Source organism: Anabrus simplex, chromosome 2 (genome assembly GCF_040414725.1).
Source record: "Anabrus simplex isolate iqAnaSimp1 chromosome 2, ASM4041472v1, whole genome shotgun sequence".
NCBI classification, from domain to species: Eukaryota; Metazoa; Arthropoda; class Insecta; order Orthoptera; family Tettigoniidae; genus Anabrus; species Anabrus simplex.
Genome location: NC_090266.1, coordinates 921602215 through 921620348, shown reverse-complemented (window position 1 = coordinate 921620348; position 18134 = coordinate 921602215). Strand labels below are relative to the sequence as shown.

Sequence of the window (18134 nt, the reverse complement as noted above, 5' to 3'; positions counted from 1 at the left end):
AGCAGTTTCTGCATGCAGTAGCCAAGCAACTTTCTTCACAATCCTGACTGTGTTTCCTAAGCATCGCCTCCTACTATATTCTGTACTCATACAACACAACCCAGATATTATCACTCTCAAGTGTACTTCATTCGTTTACATCGTAATACCTGCCTGTACGAATGTATTTTTTAAATTAGGTTCATTATAAAAGTGGTTGATGTGTTCCCAGGAGCATTTTTAACATTTGTTTGTTTCGAAACATGCTCTACCGTTTCTTTTCTTCGTTACCCATAGGATAGGAAATTCATTCTCATAAAAATTCCATTGAGGCTAAATTCTCAAAGTTCCCATTCGACGCTTTGATCGTCTATATTTGAAGTCTTTGCCGTTGTTCAATCCCTAGCCTTCACTTCTAATAAACCCAAATCCTCATCACTCAGCGCCACACATGCACTCAGTAAATGATGTTACACCCTCCATGGTGTAATTGTACGTTTATATCACTCCTGCTAACTACCTCGTGGCATACCTCACCATTCATGTTAGTATTCAGCAGACATTCCTTCTACATAAAATACCAGTCCGCTATTGTCTAAGCGTAAAGTTATTACAGCAACTATGATTCACAAATTTGGTTTCATGACAGGGTAACCTCAGTTCAAATAGGGATGTAACTGCACTAACTCTAAATCTCAAACTTCTATTTCAATAACACCAGTAACTAGAGAAGTCAGTCCTCTATAAAAATAAAACATTGTTGCCAGTATGATATTTCTTATCCGTCCTTGCATAAGAGTGCATATATGTGTAAGGTCATTAATTAGTCCATTAACGAAATATTATCCAGTTACACTTTATCGTCTCAGAAACAGAAATCACATAAAAAGTTAACAAAATCTTAACTTGGTTTGTAATATTAGATATTCTGTGCTTCTGAAAATATTTCGCACGCTTAAGTAAGGAACTCTGTTATTCCAAACAGAGTATGAAAAACCTAAAAATACGTTTCCCGGGTCTACCAACATAATATTGTAAGTCATAAATGTGAAAGGCCGTCTCTGTGGTGTAGTGGTTAGTGTGATTAACTGCCACCCCCTGAGGTCCGGGTTCGATTCCCGGCTCGGCCACGAAATTTGAAAAGTGGTATGAGGGCTGAAACGGGATCCACTCAGCCTCGGGAGGTCAACTGAGTAGAGGTGTGTTCGACTCATATCTCAGCCATCCTAGAAGTGATTTTTCGTGCTTTCCCACTTCTCCTCCAGGCAAAGACCGGGATGGTACCTAGCTTAAGGCCACGGCCGCTTCCTTCCCTCTTCCTTGCCTGTCCCTTCCAATCTTCCCATCCCTCCACAAGGCCTCTGTTCAGCATAACAGGTGAGGCCGCCTGCGCGAGGTACTGGTCTTCCTTCCAAGTTGTATTCCGCGCTCCAGGACACTGCCCTTGAGGCGGTAGAGGTAGGATACCTCGCTGAGTCCGAGGGAAAACCGACCCTGGAGGGTAAACAGATTAAAAAAGAATAAAGATAAAGGTGAAGTCGAGCTCAGAAGCAAGCTTATATAAATAATAATTTAAAAAATCAAATTTTCTTACAATCCACAATTGTTGGAAAATTAATCATTCTGAACACCACATATCTGATATTTTAGTACACAAAATGTAAAAATACGAATGCATTCAGACCCCAAAAATAAGATAAAACATTAAAGAACCAAATATAAGGTAGGAACCTTAAAATGATTTAACCAATTAATGGGTGGCATTAGAAAAATAGGGAACGTTAAATGGAGCAAAGGCGCACTGAACACATCTATTTAAATGCTAGAAAAAACGGTTATTTTCGAGTTAAAAAAAACATTACTCCACGGATAGGACATTTCTAGCTATTGTTACGGTGATGTCCGCCTCTGTGGCGTAGTGTGATTAGCTGCCACCCCCGGAGGTGCGGGTTCGATTCCCGGTTCTGCCACGGCATTTTAAAAGTGGTACGGGGGGTGGAACAGGGTCCACTCAGCCTCTGGAGGTCAACTGAGTAGAGGTGGGTTCTATTCCCACCTCAGCCACCCTCGAAGTGCTTTCCCGTGGTTTCCCAATTCTCCAGGCAAATGCCGGGATGGTACATAAATTACGGCGAAGGCCGCTTCCTTCACTCTTCCTTGTCTATCCCTTCCAATTTTAATAATAATGTTATTTGTTTTACGTCCCACTAACTACTTTTTGTAAGGTCTTCGGAGACGCCGAGGTGCCGGAATTTGGTCCCGCAGGAGTTCTTTTACGTGCCAGTAAATCTACCGACACGGGGTTGTCGTATTTGATCACCTTCAAATACCACCGGACTGAGCCAGGATCGAACCTGCCAAGTTGGGGTTAGAAGGCCAGCGCCTTAACCGTCTGAGCCACTCAGCCCGGCCCTTCCAATTTTACCATCCACCCCCCCCCCCCCAAGGCCCCTGTTCGGCATAGCAAGTGAAGCCGCCTGGGCAAGTTACTGTTCCTCCTTCCCAGTTGTATCCCCCGACCCAAAGTCTCACGCTCCAGGACACTGCCCTCGAAGCAGTAGACGCGGGATCTCTCGTTGACTCCGAGGGAAAAACCAACCCTGGAAGGTAAACAGATTAAGAAAGAAAGAAAGAAAGAAAGAAAGAAAGAAAGAAAGAAAGAAAGTTATAGTGATACTGCCCAATTGAAGTTGTTACTTTACAAAACAAACAAACAAAATATAGAATATCAAAATTGCGTAGCCTAAGAGGTATTCAAGGTGTCCTCCTTTCACGACTAATATTTCCTAGCTCACCGTCATGCACGCACTGCAGTTCACTCTCTTGACAGTGATAATAAAATATGAGCTTGAAGTCGCACAGTTGTATCTCCCGAATGATTTGGTACAACCATCAGACTAATTCCTTTAGATGCTTTCATAAGAAAATGTTGAAAGGTGTAAAATCCGTCGATCTTGCTTGTTAAGAAACTGAACCTTCTTACATCAAATAGCAACACATCTTGACGCTAAACCGTAATTCGGTAGCGTTCCGACAGGTTCAATCAATCAGTCAATATTGATCTGCATTTAGGGCAGTCGCCCAGGTGGCAGATTCCCTATCTCTTGTTTCCCTACCCTTTTCTTAAATGATTTCAAAGAAATTGAAAATTTATTAAACATCTACCTCGGTAAGTTATTCCAATCCCTCACTCCCCTTCCTATAAACGAATATTTGCCCCAATTTGTCCTCTTGAATTCTAACTTTATCTTCATATTGTGATCTTTCCTACTTTTAAAGACACCACTCAAACTTATTCGTCTACTAATGTCATTCCACGCCATCTCTCCGCTGAAAGCTCGGAACATACCACTTAGTCGAGTAGCTCGTCTTCTTTCTCCCAAGTCTTCCCAGCCCAAACTTTGCAACATTTTTGTAACGCTACTCTTTTGTTGGAAATCACCCAGAACAAATTGAACTGGTTTTTTTTTGGATTTTTTCCAGTTCTTGAATCAAGTAATCCTGGTTAGCGTCCCATAGACGGGAACCATAATGTAGTTGGGGTCCTACTAGAAACTTATATGCCCTCTCCTTTACAGCCTTACTACATCCCCTAAACACCCTCATAACCATGTGCAGATATCTATAAGCTTTATTTACAATCCCATTTATGTGATTACCCCAATGAAGATATTTCCCTATATTAACACCTAGATACTTGAAATGATGCCCAAAAGGAACTTTCACCCCATCAACTCAGTAATTAAAACTGAGAGGACTTTTCCTATTTGTGAAACCCACAACCTGACTTTTAACCCCGTTTATCATCATACCATTGCCTGCTGTCCATCTCGCAACATTATCGAGATTATTTTGCAGTTGCTCACAATCTTGTAACTTATTTATTACTCTATACAAAATAATATCATCTGCAAAAAGCCTTATCTCTGATTCCATTTCTTTACTCATATCATTTATATATATAAGAAAACATAAAGGTCCAATAATATTGCCTTGAGGAATTCCCCCTTTAATTATTACAGGGTCAGATAAAGCTTCGCCTACTCTTATTCTCTGAGATCTATTTTCTAGAAATATAGCCACCCATTTAGTCACTCTTTTGTCTAGTCCAATTTCACTCATTTTTACCAGTAGTCTCCCATGATCCTCCCTATCAAATGCTTTAGACAGGTCAATCGCGGTACAGTCCATTTGACCTCCCGAATCCGAGATATCTGCTATACCTTGCTGGAATCCTGAATGCCAGAATGATGGAATGCTGAAATCACCATTGGCAGCCCTGAAGATAATTTTCTGCAGTCACCCATTCTCATACTAGACAAGTAGGAGGTTGCAACGACATCGCCTGGCATGAAGCTCCAGAAGACAAAAAGTACATGTCGACTGCATTTTCCACTCTTCAGGCGTCCTGTAGATAATAGCATTACAGAATATTAGTTGATGTACATGAAAGCTATAGGAATCAATATATCCATCAACTAGCAAGATACCCGTGCTTCGCTACGGTATTATACTGAAATTTATAATTGAATGCTTATTGTTTTAGATATATAATCCGCCGAAATTCGCGATCTGACTCGTTTTCTGCGAGAATCCACCAAAATTCCCGATCTGACTGGTTTTCTATGATTTTACGGCACGTTTCCTCCCATTTTTAAATCTTCCTTTCCAGCAATCGATTTCGTACTTCCCGCGCTAGGCTCAGGTATTCCTCCCGGTCAGTTGGGTTCGTAAATCTTTGCCATCTTTTCCTATAATATTTTTAATATGGATAAAATCCTTCAAGAGATCCGGCGTGGTGACATATTGGGTGCCTTGGTGGCACTGAACCCGCGGCCGGACTGCATTCTTAGTCATTACCCGTCCAGGAGCCGTTTCCAGCGCGGTCCGCGCATTTGACGACGGTCCGGAATATTATTATTATTATTATTATTATTATTATTATGTGTTGCTGGAATGGCTGATGACAGGGAAAACCGGAGTATCCGGAGAAAAACCTGTCCCGCCTCCGTTTTGTCCAGCACGAATGCCACATGGAGTGACCGGGATTTGAACCACGGAACCCAGCTGTGAGAGGCCGGCGCGCTGCCGCCTGAGAAACGGAGGATCCTGATAAGTACATTAATAACAGTAAAATCAATTGGTCTCACCTCCTTCTACACCCCACTGCCGTTAAGTTTATTTACCGTCACCCCCACCCCAAAAAAAATTAAAAGAAGGCTTGTTTCTTTATGTTTAAGGGAGATTCCAAACACAAATGTTCACGTCTATTACCTTCAGTTTTGTGATATAACTATCCCCATAAAAGTATTTTACTATTTTCACTTCATTTCACACTACTGCCCCCCCCCCCCCCAAGTGAACTTTCAGGCAAAAAGTACTTGTTTCTTTAATAGTAAAGGATCTTCTAAATACCAATTATCACGACTCTAACTTCTTCAGTTTTTGATTTATGTGTCCTCATGAAAGGAATTCAACTCCTTTACACTCCCGCCCTCCAAGATGGTTTCCCGCCCAAAACGCGTTTTTCTTTGTTTTTAAAGGAGATCCAAATACGAATTTTCACGTCTGTAACAACTTTAGTTTTTATTAGATGTATGTATTCTCATACAATTAAGCCAATTAATTTTTCAATTCTTTCACCCCCCCTCCATCCCCGCTTCATTGGATTTTAAGAGAATACGTGTTTCTTTACTTTTAAAGCAGATTGCAAATATCAAATTTCACGTCTGTAACATCTTCATTTTTGAGATATCAGTAGCCTAATTAAAAGAATTCAACACAATTTTCAGTCACTTTTACGCCCCCCTCCACCCAAGTGATACTTCCGAAAACTAAAAATACACGTTTCTTTATGTTTAATAGAGATAAAAAAATACCATTTTTCACTTCTGTAACATGTTAAGTTTTTTAGATATACTGTAAAAATTCTCATTTTAAAATTTCACCCCTTTTGAGTTCCCCTTAAGTGGAGTTTCCAAAAACAAATCACCTGTTTCTTTACATTTACAGGAGATTCCAAACACCCACTTTTTACGTCTGTAACATTTCACGTTTCCAAGATATTCTGTAGACATAGTCTTTCAAAAAATTCACCCCAATTTGTCACTCCTGTTCAACCGCCAGTAATTGGATTTTCCAAAAACTAAAAAATACTTGTTTCTTTATTTTTAAAGGAGATCCCATATACAATTTTTCAGTTCTGTAATATCTTTCGTTTCTGACGTATATGTATCCTCATTAAAGGCATTCAACCCATTTTTCACCCTTTTACACCCCTCCTATTGGGATTTACAGGAAACAAAAATACGTGTTCTTTTATTTTTAGAGGTGATTCTAACTACCAATTTTTACATCTGTAAATTTCAAAGTTTTAAGATGTAGGCACACATCATTTTAAAAAATTCACCCCCCTTTTCACCCCCCAATATTTGGATTTTCCAAAAACAAAAAAGTACGTGTTTCTTTACTTTTAAAGTAGATACCAAATACCAATTTTCAGGTCTGTAATATCTTCATGTTCTGAAATATAAGTAGACTCATGAAAGGCATTCGACCCCTTCTTCAACCTTTTCCACCTTCCTATTAGGATTTTCCGAAAACAAAATGTACGTGTTTCTTTATTTTTAAAGGAGATTCTAAATACCCATTTTCACATCTATAACCTTTAAAAGTTTTGAGATATAAATACACTCATTTTAAAATATTACCCCCTTTTCACCCCCACCCTTAATTGGATTTTCCAGATACAAAAAAATACGTGTTTCTTTACTTTTAAAGGAGATCCCAAACACCGATTTTCAGGTCTGTAATATCTTCAGTTTCTGAGATATAAGTAGCCTCATTAAAGGCATTCAACCCTTTTTCCACCCCTTTTCACTCCTCCTATTGCGATTTTCCGAAAACAAAAAATACGTGTTTCTTTATTTTTAATGAAGATTCTAAATACCAGTTTTTACATCTGCAAACTTTAAAAGTTTGGAGATATAGATTCACTCATTTTAAAAATTTACCCCCTTTGCACCCTCCCATTAATTGGGTTTTCCAAAAACAAAAAAATACGTGTTTCTTTATTTTTAAAAGAGATCAAATGTACCAATTTTCAGGTCTGTAATATCTTCAGTTCCTGAGATATAAGTACCGGTATCCTGATTGATGGCATTCAACCCATTTTTCCCCATTTTCACCCCTCCTATTGGGGTTTTCACAAAACCAAAAAATACGTGTATCCTTATTTTAAAAGAAGATTCTAAATACCAATTTTTACATCTGTAAACTTTTAAAGTTTTGAGATATAGATACACTCTTTTTAAAATTTCACCCCCCTTTTCACCCCCTTGGCGACGGAATATCCAAAAATCCTCTCTTAGCGAGCACTTACATCTTAGTATGAATATATCCCCAAAATTTCATTTCTTTATGTCCAGTAGTTTTGGCTCGGCGATGATGAATCAGTCAGTCAGTCAGTCAGTCAGTCAGTCAGTCAGTCAGGACAAGTTATTTTATATATATAGATTTAGAGCGAATCGTATTTCATTGTACAACTGTATTTCTGCTTCAGCAAAATAAATGAGATTTATACGGTTGAGATTTGAGACTACAGTAAAAGATGCATACAGTTCTTCACCGCAGAGAATATAATGAGAATGTAGCTGACATTATTTAGTACCAGTAATATTATTTTATCTGCAATATCAATTTATCAAACTCTTGCTTACTGACAAAATATTCTCACATGACCTCGTGAGTAAATAAGTTGATAGTAAAATTTTCCAGGCATTAGAATCACGATTTTCCGAGAGAGTTAGCTGAATGGTTCTGATTACGTAGCTGTTAGCTTGCGTTTGGGAGATGGTGGTTTCAAATCCCACCGTCGACAGCACTGAAGATGATTTTCTGTGGTTTTCCATTTCCACACCAGGCAAATGCTGTGGATATGCCTTAATTAAGACTACCGCCGCTACCTTCCTCTCCCTTCATTACGTTGCCGAAGCCGTCAGTGTGTTAGTGCGACGTTGAACTACTAGACAAAAAATCACCATTGGCAGTACTGAAGATAATTTTCTGCGGCCAGCCATTCTCATACTACAAATGTACTAGGTCTGTTCGTTAATTAAGGCCAGGATCACTTTCTTCCCTGTACAACCTCTTTCCTAACCAATCGTCGCTAAAAATCTCCCAATTGGTGTGACGTTAACCACTAGCAAAAAATAATCTCGAATTCTGCACGAAATGCTGTATATAATGACACGATGTAGGCTATTACTTCAAATCAATTAATTGAAACTACCCCTAACGATATCTCCAGTCACCATTCAGATAGATGTGAGATGCAACATATAGACTCGGTAATATTCAATTCTGACCTGATATCCTCTTTGATTAAATCGCACCGAGATGGAAGTATTTAACAGGGGGCACTGACTATATCTCTTGCTTCAAGAGCACATGTATGAAGGAGACCAGCTCATTGGTTATCATTCCAGTGCTTCTGTACTTCATTAGTTGACTGCGTGGAATACCACTGCTTCGGCATTCTGGTATATCTTGTTCATAGGCAAGGATTTAGAATAAAATCATATGGTTGTCACTCTTCAAATTGTATGTACGAAGATTGTCTGTGTGTCTTTTCTGGCCCCGCGTTGTAAGGGTAACGTCCTTGCTTCTTATCCGGAGGCCTCTGCTTCGATTCCCTGCCAGGTCAAGTTTTTATCTGGATCTGACGGCTGGTTCGAGGTCCACTCAACCTACGTGATTACAACTGAGGAGCGTGTCTGATGTTGAGATACCGGCCCCGGTCGAGAAAGCCAAGAATAACGTCCAAGAGGATCCGTCTTGCTGGCCACGCAGCACCTCGTGATCTGAGCAGCGATCGCGTGGTAGTCCATGCCGTTTGGTTTGGTTTTGTTGCGTATATTTATCGTGTTATTTTAATACATCTTTCCCTCGAGGGCGGTACTCTGTATGCATCACTCATACATATGATCGCAGATTAAATTAATATTTTAAGTCCTACACTGCGTTGTTACTGAGTTACATGGGTCGGAGTTACGGAACGTACGTGTGCCACATCACAAGAGATGCCAAAGTGTCCCCCAACAAGCAGCCTCAACATGGATTGTCGAAGCCTCTCGAAGAGACCTAGGTCCAGTTGAACAGCTGCACAGGCGTTGCGTTATTGATGCTCTGTTCTAGATCGTTGATGTCGTTAACCGGAGTGGCGTACACCACATTTTTTCATGTATCCCCACAGATAAAAGTCCAATGGATTAAGATCAGGAGACCGAACAGGCGCTACTAATGAATAACAATAATTACACCATGGGGATTTTCTTAACTGTCCATGTGTGTATGTTATGCAAGTTTATTAACTTGTCTCTTCCAAATGCGGCCTTGTCAGTAAATAAAACGGCCAAAGGACAAGTAAAACTCAGCATGACAGTGGCCATGTGCAACGCTTGCACCTCAATACCGGCGTATTGTGGGATGTATATTCATAGTGACAGTTTTTCTTGTTTTGTTCCCAGGAATCACCTCCAGGCGGTGGTTTCAAATATTTAGATGTGCCATGTACTTCTATGTATAGCCTTCTCGATGGTTTCTTTTCAACAACTTCCACATGCCTAGTCTGGTCATAAATATTGCTACAATTTACCCACCAAGTTACGCCATTTCCCCGCTACGCCATCTGATAGAATATAGAAAAGTCTGTAGTAGCCTTCAAAGTGATTCTGCTGCCTCTAAGTGTCTCGTAATCATGGAATATTACGATTCTGAAAATTGTGTCGCGGCAACAGTGCTGCACAAGGTAGGAAGACAGTCTTCAAACGTCTTTGATATCCTTAAAAAGTTTCGAATCAGTAGAATTTTCGTCTATTGAACAATCACACGCTTCTGTGAGACCGGGAGTAGCTTGCATTCGAGAGGTTGTCGAAGCCGCTCGAAGATACCTGGATCCTGTTGAATAGCTGCACAGGCGTTGCGTTATTGATTACGCTGCTCCAGATCGTTGGTGGTTTTCCCTGGTTTTCTATTTTCACACCAGGAAAATGCTGGGACTGTACCTAAAGTAAGGCCTCGGCAGCTACCTTCCCAATCCTAGCTTTCGATGTGTTTATGCGATGTTAAATCTCTACAAAAAAGACCGGGAATGTGCACTTCTGCCCCCGTTTTGGCCGTCCGATATCTGCTAGAACATCACAGCTACTCAACAAGCAAAGAATTCACCGATATCCTCTGCGAATGCGAAAAGTAATGGCAAAAGATATGAACGTTTCGTGACGAACAGTGTCCAAGCTGCTAAGAAATGACCTTGGTTTGAAAGCACTTTGTCGCAGCCCTAGTCACTTCTTTACAACACGATTAGAGAATCGGAGACTGCTCGAATATAAAGCTATACTTAAGCTGTACGTGCTAAATGGTCATCTGAAACTTCTTTATTAATAGGATATTCTTTTTTACAATGAATAAGTACTTTAACCTTCGAAATGAATCCAGGTAGCCTATCATCTGGCATGTCCAATTGTTTGGCGTGAAGTTTTTTACGATGGTACATTTAAACCATACCGGGCGAGTTGGCCGTGCGGTTAGGGATGCGCAGCTGTGAGCTTGCATCCAGCAGATATGGGTTCGAACCCCACTGTCGGTAGCCCTGAAGATGGCTTTCCGTGGTTTCCCATTTGCACACCAAGCAAATGCTGGGGCTGTACCTTAATTAAGGTCACGGCTGCTTCCTTCCCACTCCTAGCGCCTTTTCCTATCCCATCGTCGCCATAAGACCTATCTGTGTCGGTGGGACGTAAAGCCAGTTGTAAAAAAAATCCATTATCATAATAGGAACTAGAGGAATTATCCCGTTACCAGAACTGTCTTAAAAAAGGCATAGTTAGACCCTGTGCGGATATACAAAATATTATTCATATACGCACTTCCTTCATCCGCATCTGCGAATGGTTATCCGTGCATTTTGCATCCATTTAACTATATTACACCCAAGGTATTGAAACGGATAGATCTGTTAGCGTAATACAATAGGCATGATACTTGGCACCAGACCCCGTTCATGATGGATTTAGTCTTGTGACAACTACCGACATATTGAGCGGTTGTCTTTCGGAACCTTTGTTCCTTCCTTCCACTAACTGCGGACAGGAGCCAGTTAGGCTAAGGTAATATTTCCGGCTTTATGGACTCAAGGCTTTTATATATATCACTATTTTCCTATACCAATGTCAAGGGTCGTCTCACCACGAGCAAAATTAACTCCATGAAATGTATGAAAGATTGATTTGCTGAGATGTTTTGAGTATATGTGAGTGAAAATCAATAAACATAATTATTTAGGAATTACCAGAAAAATTATCCGCACTGCCATACAGTTTGCATCCGCCGAGACACTAACTTCGTGGATATCCGCAATCGTGCAGAGCTCTAGGCATAGTTCATGGATACCTTCGGCTAGAGAAATGATACTCGAGTGGGTAGGTTAACTGGTCCCGTTTAATATATGATTAATGTATCGGTTTCTTTCACAGATCACATTCGACCATGACGAAAGTATTGTCGAGTGGAGAGGTCTACCATACCTGTACTTCGCTTTCCATTGGCTGGCCATGTCCCACTCCTGCTACAACCCTGTCATCTACTGCTGGATGAACGCACGATTCCGCGTTGGTTTCTGCAATGTTCTGTCTCACATCTCTTGTCTCCGTCGTTGGCTTCCAGAGAACTCCATGCAACCCCGCTACTACGCTACTGCGTCCATGACTGGCCTAGCCATGACCACAGGTGAGAATCTACCGTTAACTTTAATGGTCGGATAACTGGTAAGTTTACTCGTAAGGAAAATGAAATTGTAGTAGTGTTTAAGAATAAGAACATCGTAACGAGTTTTACGTCGAACGGGCTGGTTTCTGAAATATAACGTTTTAAATCCCGTATTCGTAGTCAATATCACCTTGCAAAAACAGTTTTTGACATCAGTATATGTTCCCAAATAATCTGTTCATGAATGATAAGAAATTTAAACGTAATTTCAACTGTAGAATGGGGCCCATAACTTAGATATTAGGCCCCTTTAAACGACAACCATCATCATCATCAACAACAACAACCGTAAAAATGTATAAAGTACCGGTGTCCTTTGTAACACGAACACTTCACAGTAAGTTCCTCACAATCAGGTTGAACAGTTCTGCGAAATTATTTCAAATCACTATTCTTCAGAACTAATAAATTTAACCGGTTTTATATTACCGGACCTCGTATATGCATATGTATAGAGAGCAAGATCCGACCTCAGTGATGCAGTCGATTAGTCACGGTTTGTCTTCCGTTCCCAAGATAGCGGGTTCAGTCCCGGCTAAGGACGGTGGTATTTTGAGGATTTTTAATGCAGCTCAGTGTTCCAGGCTTCAGACACATTGAAGAACTTCTGTGGGACAAATTATTTATTTATTTATTTATTTATATATTAATTTATTTATTTATTTATTTATTTATTTATTTATTTATTTATTTATTTATTTATTTATTTATTTATTTATTTATTTATTTATTTATTTATTTGTTTTGCAGTTCACGGGACGTTCATCAAATTATAGTAACTAACATCTAGGGAACCAAAATCTATATGGTGTTATGAACTGGAATATTATTACAATACACTACGCCTAAATTAATTTGTGTAATTAACATGAAACAAAATTATATCAGAAAGCTTTCAAAAGTAATTTTTCCACGGTCTGAAGTCATAACGATCACAGAGTCTGAGCCAAAAATGCTGTATGTTTCGAACTTGTTAATAATCCTATTACTGACTTCTAGAATCGTGTTTTGAATAGTGTTTCCGTCTTGGTAGTTTAGAAGACTAACAAATTCAACCGGTTTTATATTATCGGACCTCACAAAAGCCGTGCTTAAATATAAATTGATATCTAGGGAGCCATCCGACCTCGAAATGAACATTACAAAGCCATGAAGAAGTGGGGTTGCAAAGCTGTAATTGAGCATACACGACGGGGGCTGGGCAAAAATGCGTTTATAACTATTTGTGGTTCCTCTACGTTCACGTTTGGACAAAGGTCAGTAGGGGATTAGACTACCTCAAGCGGCAGTCTGCTGAATTCTTTGGCCGATGACCTTAGATGTAAGGCCACTTTAAACAACAAGCAAGCGGAATTCTTTGAGGCATGAAGTCACTAAGTCACTAGAATACTTCCTTCGGAATTGCAGCTCATAAATGCTGGACCACGTAGGTCGTTTTTTGCACAGTTCGGAAATGCTAAGGACAGTTGTCATCGTGTTCCACATATCGTTAACGGGGCCTAGATCTGAGGATCTGGGGAAGCATTGTGAACTTGTGAATCCGTGGAAAGCTCCCTAAAGAGTCGTGGAGTATGAATGTGGGCCTTGTATCATGTTCAACCTTTACTGTCAGAATGACAACCATGGAATTGATTGCTCTGTCAACGTACCGTGAGCAGTCCTCTCGCCCTCAAAAAACTCCAATTGCGACTTTACATTAAAGTCAATAGCTCCACAGATCATAATGCCCCATATAGACTCTGTGTGTGTCCCAACAAAAAATTCTGCTTGGACACAATTGTGGTAATAATTACGACCAAGACAAACTCGATTCATCACTAAGGACGACACTACATCACTCGTCAGCCCAGCGTAATCTTCCCCGACATCAGGCCAGACTTAAACGCCAATGTTGTGAGATAAATACAAGTTGCTTTACGTCGCACCGACACAGACAGGTCTTATGGTGACGATGGGACTGGAAGGAGCTAGGAGTGGGAAGGAAGCGGCCGTGGCCTTAATTAGGTACAGCCCCACCATTTGCCTGGCGTGAAAATGGGAAACCACGGAAAACCATCTTCAGGGCTGCCGACAGTTGGGTTCGAACCCACTATCTCCCGTGAGATAAATGGAGCACGTGCTGTAGAGACACGGGCTCGTAAGTCAACTGCACGCACAAGATAATCAGCTGATTGTCACGTAACATGGGGTGCCATAGCTTCCCGATTTTACGCTAATATTGTACAGCGCTCCCTCAGGACCATTCGAATGATTCTGCGATCCTCCTACACAGCAGACAGGGTTGATCACTTGTTTCAGCACTAATGACGTGTGAATCTGTAGTCGAACGATTAGCTCCACGGTTACTGGACTACATGGTAGGGGCCACGCGGGGGATCGCTTTGGCTGGTAACGTCAGCTGGTTGCCAAAGGCGCACTGGCATTGCGCCCCGTCCATTGTAACTGTGCGTTTCTGTTAATTACTTCTTGTTTTAGTTAACCACATGCTTGATATTTTTCTTTTGCTATTGGCTTTACGTCGCACCGACACAGATACGTCTTACGGCTACGATGGGACGGGAAAGGGCTAGGACTGGGAAGGAAGCGGCCGTGGCCTTAATTAAGGTACAGCCCCAGGATTTGCATTGTGTGAAAATGGGAAACCACGGAAAAACATCTTCAGGGCTGCCGAAAGTGGGGTTCGAACCCACTATCTCCCGAATTCTGGATACTGGCCGCACTTAAGCGACTGCAGCTATCAAGCTCAGTGATATTTTTCAGTTTTGTCAAATATATTTGTCAGTTGTTATGTCTGTGCCTGTAGCTACGGAATTATGTTGTAAATTATTTCAGTATTTTTCAGATTATTACAACTAATATAATAACACTGCTCAACACGAACTATTTCAGCAGCATTCTCAGTACAAAATAATCGTTCGCCTCGCAAATAAAGTATTTACGGACCGGTTTTTGTATTTTCTATCCATCCAGTGAATCTGTGAACAGGCCCGATGACCTACCTGTTAGGCCCCTTTAAACAACAAACATAGTCATCGATTCTGAAAACGTTTTTATGCTCGACGATGCCGATTTTCATTATGATACAACTGTTTGACCAATTAGCATCGCATCTGCACTCAACGCACTAGCTTCTCACTTGTTTCCAAAATCAAACTTGTCGGACACATATTAACATCAATGCACCTTCTACTTCCAATATTCCACAACCACACGGCACATTCCCGCATACTCAATCACCGACTGTACAATAAACAATTTGTATTTGAAATAAAGCTACGTTATGAAAACCTTCTATCGAAGCCTTGATAACATATGACATTGTCAAGGTTTCTGATTCACTCACGGAAAATCAATAACCCAACGCATGCACTCTGTGTTCTGTTCAGTAAACTCAAGTGTCAAGCGACATCTCGAGTTATAATTACCGCCGAGCATAAACAGTCGTGTACAACTCGCCTATATTGGTAATTAAGACACTCGTATGGAAATTATAAAACCCGCTTCCCTCGTTTTATAAAAAAAATCGTGCCTTAATTATTGCCATTATAGGCTTGTTGCATAATGTACTATTATACTGTATGTAGTCTTATTTCTGAAGTTATTCACTAAAAATTAAAGAAAAATGTCCAATCACACAGGCATGCTTTTTAACGTTGTTTTGGCGGATTGTTTATGTTAAGTAGTATTGTAAAAATCTGATGTTAATTTTATGTACAAGTAATGATACATAAATTTGTATTGGCCGATAGAATGTTAGTAAAAAGCCCCTGAAGAAACATCAACCTCTTCCGCCATATCAAGGGTCAGTCTTTTTATGGGGAAAGAGACTTTCACAGGCTTAAATGATATAGACTTGTGGTACGAAGAAAACCCTGTCAGAAAGTGCGATTAAAAGATCAGTATTTAAAAACACCTAATAAATTCTTATAATAGTAGTAAGTGGTGGTGGTGGTGGTGATTATTGTTTTAGGAGGAATTACAACTAGGTAACCGTCCTCTAATAATACTAATCAATGAGAAAACACTGAAGGGTTCGATACTTCGAAAAAGGTATCGGCCGAAGAAAGACAGGGACCATGAATGGTATGAAAATGGAAGATTCCCTAGCTCGAATGCTCTAATACCGTCGGGATCGGAAAGAACAAGAGATGACCAGGGAGGTCGGATAGGGTAGATTAAAAATGAGAAGCCTGTCACAAGTGAGTGGAAGTATGATGGTAGTAAAATTATACACATATTTACATTATACTATACAATACAAAATATTTGTATTTGCATATTTACTTGCTTGTTCTACTTAACTTTAAATTCAGTCTATCCAACAACTATCTTAATTTTTCACGCCTTTCCTTTGTTCGTTATAGTACGTTTACACCTCTTGTAAAAATGCATGTGTCTTCGTGTGTTTGTTTATTCTTTTCATCCTTATAAACGTTCTGGTTCTAATAAAACACAAAACAACAACATTTTCAAGATCAGGATATTTTTTTCTTATTTTTCTTCTTTAACAACGTAAAAACACTTGGACATTTCTGAACAGAGTTTCAGTGGATGGCACGAAATTCATTTAAAATGTTAAATTTTGCACTCTTCCATGGGTTTCATTACGTACCCCCTCGAAATACTATCTAGCCAATTCTTAGGTGAAGAAGAAATGTTGACGATTTGGATTCCGTACACACTGGCTTTTGGATAGAACTTTTTCTTCACCCTGTACGCTATACAGCCAGCAATCATTTCCAGTTGTAACGGTTCAAATCCCGTTACAAGATGATATCTGTATTTTTATTATTTTATTATTTTATCTGTATTATTATTATTATTATTATTATTATTATTATTATTATTATTATTATTATTATGTCAGTATTATTATTATTTTATCTGTGATATTATTACTATTATTGTAATTATCAGTCTTATTCAATTCTATTTTGCAATGCCTGTTGCTTGCAAGATTGTACTTAGATGTATGCATATATACGTATGTGTAGATTATCATTAAATACCTGTACAGTGAGAGTTTCGATGTATCAGATGTGGAAGTGACGTTGTTATATTGCTATACGACTGGCGATTCTGCCAAGTCATCGCCACTCCATGGCTACGTCATCTTATTTATTTAGATATGCGCTCAGAGAGTCGGCTGCCCCGGGGGATTTCACCACTGTCTGTAATATCTGTCGCGTAGGTGGGAGTATGTCATTGTTATTTCTGGAGATTACGTAGCTGTGTCAACCAACGTCTATAAAAGGTGGGTGCATATTGTAGCGTCAATCATTAGTTAAACGGAAGCAGAACAGTGAAGAAGTCTACGAGATGAAGAGACCTTAGTTGGTCAGTCAACGAGTGTGAACGAGAGATGGAGAAGACTCAGTGAGCCATTAATTATTGGTCATTGAGAGAGTGAGACCAAAAGGTTGGTCCGTCACTTAGTGGAAGACACGGACGCAAGGGCTTACCATGAAGTCAGAGAGGGCAACCCTGGACCTGCCAAGAGGTAATACCATATTGACTTACAAAGAAGTCAGATGATATGGAGAAGAAGCAGTCACAAGGATGTATCACCAAGTTAGGCGTGACACATCTACAGTAAACACCAGATCAAAGGAATACGTCATGATTACACTAAAAGTGTTGAAGGTACAGTCAAGTGAATCAGTGAGGGAAATATTTCGTATAAATTGTTAAATGTCCGGTCAAGAAGAATTCAAATTCATGCCTAGTTTCTTTCAGTTGCAATGTCATAATTTCATATTCTCATCTGTTTTATCGCAAGAAGACTCACTATTTTTTTATATATTATTTAAAGAATATATATTGTTCTATCAAACGAATTCATAGTTTCATTTCATTGACAGTAAAATATCTTAACCTCAAAGTTAATGGGGAAACCGAACGCCAATCTCCTTTTCCCAGAACTTATATGGTATGTTGTCAAAAGTAAGCTTATTACCCCACACCCTAGAGATAGTCAAGAGTCTCATTCTATTATTGCTGCACTGAGTGGCAGCTGGCGCCCTTCAAATAACGTATGTGTAAGTAAGCAGGTAACAAGTAAGTGTGAGTACAAGGTCCGACGAGTGTGTATTTTATTTAATGAATGTTAATTTTCAGAATTTCCATTTTAAATGCAGATATTCAGATTTTCAAGTTAAATGCAGATTAATATGCTTGTAAATTAATAAGTCAGACAGTTAGGAAAGTAACACAGTAGTATGATCTTCTCTCTGACTACTTCAACAGATTAATCTGAATTATTTCCATCCTGAAAATGTTCCAGGAGTCCATTGAAAGCTGATGTGATTTCATCATCATCATTACAATTT

General features: G+C 39.7%; 1 protein-coding gene across 1 annotated transcript in view; it reads left to right on the top strand.

The window, feature by feature from the left end:
- The window catches only part of LOC136863732 (RYamide receptor-like), a 126506-nt gene that overhangs the window by 18205 nt on the left and 90167 nt on the right, over positions 1-18134 (top strand). The window contains exon 2 of the mRNA XM_067140087.2: positions 11514-11766. Within this exon, the coding sequence (XP_066996188.1) occupies positions 11514-11766 (253 nt within the window). The remainder of the gene's footprint in view (positions 1-11513; positions 11767-18134) is intronic.